Source organism: Ylistrum balloti, unplaced genomic scaffold (assembly GCF_031769215.1).
Source record: "Ylistrum balloti isolate Yb309-2 unplaced genomic scaffold, AGI_CSIRO_Ybal_v1 Utg371048, whole genome shotgun sequence".
NCBI lineage: Eukaryota > Metazoa > Mollusca > Bivalvia > Pectinida > Pectinidae > Ylistrum > Ylistrum balloti.
Genome location: NW_026782580.1, coordinates 884,419 through 892,146, shown reverse-complemented (window position 1 = coordinate 892,146; position 7,728 = coordinate 884,419). Strand labels below are relative to the sequence as shown.

Sequence of the window (7,728 nt, the reverse complement as noted above, 5' to 3'; positions counted from 1 at the left end):
CTATCAAAAATAAATTGATATACATGTGAAATGGATGATTACAAAGAATCTGACTACAGAAAATATAACATTAAGAATAAAAAAATTTTAATTTGAAATAATAATTTAAATTAATATTTGAAAATATAACATTAAAAAATAAACATAAAATTTAAATGAAGAAAATATTACATTTAGAATAAAAAAAATTGCAACTTTAAAGTAAAGAAAATCCAACATTAAGAATAAAGAAAATATAACAGCATATTTCGAATACCAAAACTTTTGCAATTTTGAAAAAAGAAGATACAACATTTAGAATTAATGTATCATTAAAGCATTCTGAAGGATGAAAACAAAGCTAACATAAAAATGGATGTTTAAATGTCAGTACCAGTTTTCCAGATATCATTTTCTCTTTTTTGACTTTGAATTAGTAACATTAGGTCTGATATCAGACAACCTTTGGGCCTCTACTAACCTAAGACAGGCTTGAGTAATCAAAACCAATGGCACAAATATCCACCAAAGGTTCAAGAAGACAAAATAAAACCAAAAATGTAGAGGGTGGTTGTATTCACCATGAATAAAACCTTCCTTAGCTTCGATTGACATATACAAACTGTCACCGTAGAGATGACAAATGGAGACAACCAGTTGTAGAACATATCGAGAGGGATTTCTTGTCACGTAGGCTAACACAACACCAAAACAAAGTGGTCCAACCAGGAATGCTGTGATACTCTCCATACAAACAGTGAAGGAATCTGACCTGCAATATACACAGAAATATGTATAAATCTATCATGTCCAATACATGAGACAAGAAAATGGAAAGTTATTTGTTATTCCTGAGAGGGTATTCCAGGGACATGGCGTCACCATTTCTAACTTCTTACTTACAAATAGAGGCCGCTCAAATAACACAAAATTTTTAAGTAATGCAAATACTAACCCCTTTTTTACTCAAATAGCTCAACAGCCAAGTCTCCTTGGGTGGGGGGTGGGGGAAGATACATGTATACGGATTTCAATCTTTATAATTACTATTTTGTTTCTCTAAAGAATCGTTCTGGTCAAGTACTTGTTACATTAAAACTAATTGCTTGTGAAGGTGTCAAAATTTGAAAATTTAATGCTTGATACACAACTGACAATGATGTCTAGAACAAATGCACCATAAATAACATGAACAGTATGAACTTCATTTATCTCATTTTTGGATAGACAGAAAAACATCACTTACGTCAGGTAACGACTATCAGCCTTTCCATACTCCTTCCCTAAAAAAACATTAAAATGTCACATACAAAGGTATAAGCAGTTAAAACATCACACACAAACATTGTATGTCAATTTTTTAAGATTCTTGAAGCTTCCGATAAACAGCATTTTCGAAAGGTGAGAAATTATCAACTATTTTCAAAAAGCATAACTTGTTTAAACAAAAGATGTTTCAAATGACCATAAGAGGCAATACTTTACATGTATCATTTGAAACAGAAACACGAAGGTCTTAATATTTGCAACCAAAAAAAGATGTCACCTTTTGAACCTGACCTAATAGTCAATGTGACACTATATATATTTGCATAAGAAATATTCATTTCTGTTTTGTTTCACCGACTTCCCGACTGACTAGTGTATAACCATAGGGAGTATTTAGTGCAAATGTCATAGGTACACATGAATTGACTCCTTTTTATATTATTAGCAATACTAAATGCAATGGAGCGGATGAAGTTTTTGAGACAACTTAATTTGTCATTTTCTGTGTAAAAATTACAGTGTTGGATTGTTTATAAGGCCATACAAAAATATGTGTCTCTAAAATGTGTATAACCAGTAAAAATGTAAATATCGGTAACAGCATAATAAATGTTGATACACATTTTTTACAGACAGAAACTTTCGGTCTAGGTTGTTCCCCGCCTGTTCATACTCACACATTTGAGCGAGGTAGGTTTCCTTGCCGGCCAGCGTTTCATTAAATACACAGAAGTATCCTTCTAGGATGGTGTGTATAAACCCACATCCCACGAACCAACACAAAATCAGCCGGTCACCTACGCCGAACCTCAGTGTTTTCCGGCTTGTCAATAGCCATGTACCAACTAACGCCACAAACAGGAGACCGAAAAATATCCCCAGCAGTTCCTCAATAGATGTAGTGTTTGGTACATAGTGTGGAATGCTTGCATTGCGAGGGAAGAAAGGATGAGGAATCACAGGTTTGGATTGCTTTTTCAACATGATGAAGCGTGGCGGGTTTCCAAGTGCAACAGGAAGCTATTTTGACGACATAGTAATGGAGCCGAAATAGAGCATATTATCAATCCGGAATTATACTGATATAAAAATAATATAATAATAAATTTATTCAGGAAAGATTTGCACAAATGTATACAAAGCATGATGAATAAAATACATGTTACATAGTACATAAGGTGAAAAATTGACATAAATAAAACATGCAACACCGGAACATTAAATCACAATAAAGACAGCTGATATATGTCAAACAAATCTATCCAATGTTAGCCCAAAAAAGCGTAATAATATACGCTTATTTCCGTTATATCCTTCAAAATGTATATAAAAAACATTATCTGTCTCAATAGTAAACATAATCACTGTTATGTTTCTCTTTCATTTTGTCTTGAAAGTGACGTTTTACTTGAGATTTGAATCTAACTTTTTTGGGTATTGTTTTTGTATTTTCTGGAAGTAGATTCCATTCTTTAGCTCCGACAAAACAAAAGGATGTATATTTAGCTCCATGAATCATTGGCAGAGTATTTTGCAGACATGGATTTTTTTCAAAAGATGCATACATATAATTCGGAGCTTTTTCATGGAAAATATTAAACATATGATTCATTCTGAGCTGACTTACTCTTGAAACAACATCAAGCATGTTTACCCGAAGAAAATCATTATGTGTCAGACTGTACCTATTGTGAACATTCAAAATAAATCTAATTACTTTGTTTTGTGCTACTTGTAAATTCTTTTTAAGTTTTTTCGATAAACCTTCGTACCAACTAGTACATGCGTAGTCAAAGTGACATGAAATAAAAAAGAACATAGAGTTTTTCTTGACCTAAAAGATAAACACTGTTCATTTCTATACAAAAATTTGAGACGTTGGTTGACCTTTTTGACAATTGAATCTACAATTTCTTCACCCGATAATGAATCGTTGATGTCTATGCCAAGATATTTCACATATCTTTTGACTTCAATTACATGATTATTACACACAATTTTAAAATCCAAATTTTTTGCCACTGGATCTAATTTCCTTTTTGGACCAAATAGAATGCTTTCTGTTTTACCTAAATGCAATGAAAGTTTGTTATCCAATCTTGACAGGACTTTAACATCAAAGACAAAGTTTGAGAAATAACTGCTGGGTCTCTATGGGAGAATAATATTGCAGAGTCGTCAGCGTACAATATTATCTTGCAGCTTGGATTAATACACACTTGCATGTCATTTACATATATCAGAAATAGTAATGGCAACCTATTTTACAAGACTCTGAAACTGTTCCGTTTACATTCACAATTTGTTTGTGAGATAAGACTGAAACCAGTCTAGCGATTTTACACCAAGAACAGAGAGTTTGTCACATAAGATTTTATGGTCTACCGTATCAAATGCTTTCTGCAAGTGAAACCATACCTGTAAAAAGACCTTTAGCATTCTGAGACTTAATATAATATAAACTTTATTTATTTTACAACAATTGCGAAACAAGTTATGTCAACTTATATTAATCACTCTTGTTGGCCCGAATTTGAGCGCGTGAGGGCCAAGATATTTCACATATCTTTTGACTTCAATTACATGATTATTACACACAATTTTAAAACCCATGTTTTTTGCCCCTAACCTTTTCACTTCCGTTCCAGGAATCGAACCCTTTCTGGTGAAATGCAATGAAAGTTTGCCACCCGACCACCAGACTTAATATGATCAATCAGATGTATTTGTAACCCATGTGTCCACATGTGGTATTTTAATAACAATGTAGCATAGATGCATACTCAGGTATCATATTGTAAATGTCCTTGTTACTGTTTTGTGAATGTGCACGTGACGTTACTAAGTATATGTACACGTGACATGTTGTTTACGTCTCATGTATTGTCCAGTGGAATGTGTGGTATGTGGCCGAACTAGAGAGTGACATGGACTTCAACGTGAACGCAACTCAGCACTTCTAACAAGACCTGCATTTGTACTGCATGCTAATTGCGTTCTCCACACCTGTTTACGTCACTTCCTTTGGTTTTCTTTATATTAATCTCTCTCTGTCCTGGCACTCTACTGCTGGACGTCAGCGCGAGCGGTCCAGCAAGATCATATATCATACACATATACTATACGTATCACTTCGTATGGTGCGGGGCCAGTGAAGCCTGGTTCTTTTTCCCTTCAGAAATAAATCATCGAACAAATTTGAAATCAGAGTGATTTGTATCTATATATATATACCCAACCACACCCCGGTGACATATTAAACACGTATCTGTTGAGTATTTGCTTCTGAATCCTGACTGGAATTCATACAGTAAGTTATTTCTGACTAGGAATGTCTCTAACTGGCTATATACAGCACGTTCTAGAATTTTAGATACAATACATAGAATATTAACAGGACGATAGTTTTCAGCATTTAGTCTATCTTTCTTCTTATAAAGTGGTTTAACCTTAGCTATTTTTTAATTCATCGGGAACAACACCCTCCGAAATAGACATGTTGATCAGAAAGGTGAGATGGATTTTAATGATTGAGGCAGCATATTTAAGAAACCTAGCTGGTAATCCATCCAGTCCTGTACTCTTGGATGTGTTTAATTTAAATAATTCTTTTAATACAAATTTTCATCAACATGTTTTAAATGAAATTTGTTACAGCTTCTCTTTCTGTAAAATGATTTCACCGTGTCTGATGATGCAACGAACTTTCCCTTTCCCGGGGGCAACTTTTCAACTGAAGAGGCAGCTACATTTGAGAAAAACTGATTAAAATGATTTGCTGTTTGATTATTATCATGGCACATTTCACCGTTTACTTTCAGAACTATATTAGAGTTTGATTTGGCATTTTGTTGATAGTCCATTAGTTTGAATTGTCTCCATAGCTCTTTTGAATTATTTTTATTCTCTTCAACTTTCTTGTTGAAAAATTCGGATCTAGCTATTTTACATAATGTTTGAACACGATTTCGGAGTTTTTTGTACATGTTTAAATCTTCTTCTTTGCCAAACTTTTTAAAAGATTTTCTTATCTTATCTCGCAATTTAATGTTTTCTAAGATTTCATTTGTTATCCAAGGTTTCGTTTTTTGTTTCAAACGAACTTCTTTGAATGGTGCTACTTTGTTTAATATGTTGGAGAAGATGGAATGAAACTCTTTCCAACATTAGTTAACATCTTTTGCGTGAAAGAAATGTTCCCAATTTGCATTAATTAGTAATTGCTTGAAAGCATCTTTATCATAGCATTTAGTTGATCTTAGTTTTATCTTATTATGTTCATGAAAAGTAGACTTTCTAATTTTTCTTGTGCAAAAGGTGAGGAAGTGATCACTTAAACCAATAGGGATCACTCCAGATTGACAAGACTTTTTCTGGAACATTACACAAAATATGATCAATTAATGATTTGGTTTTTTCGGTTATTCTTGTCGCTTCTTTTATGAGCTGTTTTAAACCGTATATATTTATAACATTTTTGTACGATTTAAATAAAGAATTTTTGGATTCTTTAAAACATATATTAAAATCTCCTAAAATAAAAATGTCACAATCAGATCTTAACTGAGATAAAACTTTTCCTAATTTATCGGGAAATATTGTTTGAGTTGGAGGGCGATAACATGTCCCTATAATTAATGGTTTAGTTTTAGGAAGTAATAGTTCTATGAATAGCATTTCATCAGACCCTTCGATGTCTTCATAAATAACAGGAGTAAATGCTAAATCTTTTCGTACATAACAACAAACCCCTCCCCCAGATCGATTTCTATCTTTTCTTATCCCTCAATTCCTACTTCTGTGTTCGTAATCGAACTATCTAACCACGATTCAGTAATACATATTACGGCAGCTCTCGTGTTATTTGCGATTATTTGCAGTTCTGGTATTTTGTGAAATAACGATCTGACATTGAGATGAAGAAAATGAAGACCCTTTTCACTGAAAGTTTGTGAATAAACCGTCTCCAGTGTTTCCGTTCGTGTAGTATTCCCTTAGTTTTTATTTGGAATAATTTTCGAACGGATAAGTTGTTCGAACTTTAATTGTAGACGAACCGTTAATACATTTTTTTTTCAAAAAGTAAAATCAAATCAAATCCGTGACGTCCAGAAAATATTTTTGGTGTTTGTTGTTCTGACATCTAAGTCCAGCGTAACCATAAAAAACACCTAGACGCATCCGCACGGAAAGAGATAATCATTTTCTATGATGGCCGAAATACTTATCATGAAAACGAATAGTTGAATTCTGTAGATGTGGTTTTCATAGAGGTTTGAAATACAATTATTTTGAAAATAATCAACTTTGGTTACATCCTTTTAGGAGTTTATAAACCAATTAGCCTCAACTTAAAACTGATTTAGGGATATTCCGGAATGTCATAATGACTTTTCCAAAAATAAATCTATTATCTATCATTCAACGAAATCCTTGAGTCAGTGCAAATGATTCTGAACCCCATTGGAGTCCACCGTAGTGAAAAAATATACCCTATGTTGGCATTTTATCAGGTATATTCTTTGCCGGTGATTCAAAAGTATACGAGAAGTATAAATCTCAACAAGATATCATTTCAATTTTCAAGTCCAGTTCTGAGACGAAGTCGACTGTTTTGGTGTTGTAGATAGTGGCAGAAGTGGGATGGAATAGAGATGGAGTCGACTGTTCTGTGTTGTAGGTAGTGAGAGAAGAGGGATGGAATAGAGATGAAGTCGACTGTTCTGGTGTTGTAGAGAGTGAGAGAAGTGGGATGGAATAGAGATGGAGTCGACTGTTCTGTTGTAGATAGTAAGAGAAGTGGGATGGAATAGAGATGAAGTCGACTGTTCTGGTGTTGTAGATTGTGGGAGAAGAGGGATGGAATAGAGATGAAGTTGACTGTTATGTGTTGTTGATAGTGGGAGAAGGGGGATGGAATAGAGATGGAGTCGACTGTTCTGGTGTTGTAAATAGTGGGAGAAGAGGAATGGAATAGAGATGAAGTCGACTGTTCCGGTGTTATAGATTGTGGGAGAAGAGGGATGGAATAGAGATGAAGTCGACTGTTCTGGTGTTGTAGATAGTGGGAGAAGAGGGATGGAATAGAGATGAAGTCGACTGTTTTGGTGTTGTAGATAGTGAGAGAAGAGGGATGGAATAGAGATGGAGTCGACTGTTCTGGTGTTGTGGATAGTGGGAGAAGAGGGATGGAATAGAGATGAAATCGACAGATCTGTGTTGTAGATAGTGAGAAAAGAGGGATGGAATAGAGATGAAGTCAACTGTTCTTGTGTTGTAGATAGTGAGAGAAGAGGGATGGAATAGAGATGGAGTCGACTGTTCTGGTGTTGTAGATAGTGAGAGAAGAGGGATGGAATAGAGATGAAGTCGACTGTTCTGTGTTGTAGATAGTGAGAGAAGAGGGATGGAATAGAGATGGATTCGACTGTTCTGGTGTTGTAGATAGCGAGAGAAGGATGGTTGAATAAAGATCGTTTT

The 7,728-nt window shown here is 34.3% G+C and overlaps 1 protein-coding gene across 1 annotated transcript; it reads right to left on the bottom strand.

Moving 5' to 3' along the window:
* Nucleotides 1-248: 248 nt before the first annotated feature.
* Nucleotides 249-2,232, bottom strand: LOC132560332 (3-beta-hydroxysteroid-Delta(8),Delta(7)-isomerase-like). Its single transcript, XM_060225005.1, has 3 exons — nt 1,926-2,232; nt 1,226-1,262; nt 249-751 (listed from the first exon to the last, which is right to left on the bottom strand). Exons 1-3 carry the CDS (start codon nt 2,230-2,232, stop codon nt 388-390), a joined length of 708 nt encoding a protein of 235 aa, XP_060080988.1. The 3' UTR covers nt 249-387.
* Nucleotides 2,233-7,728: the final 5,496 nt, after the last annotated feature.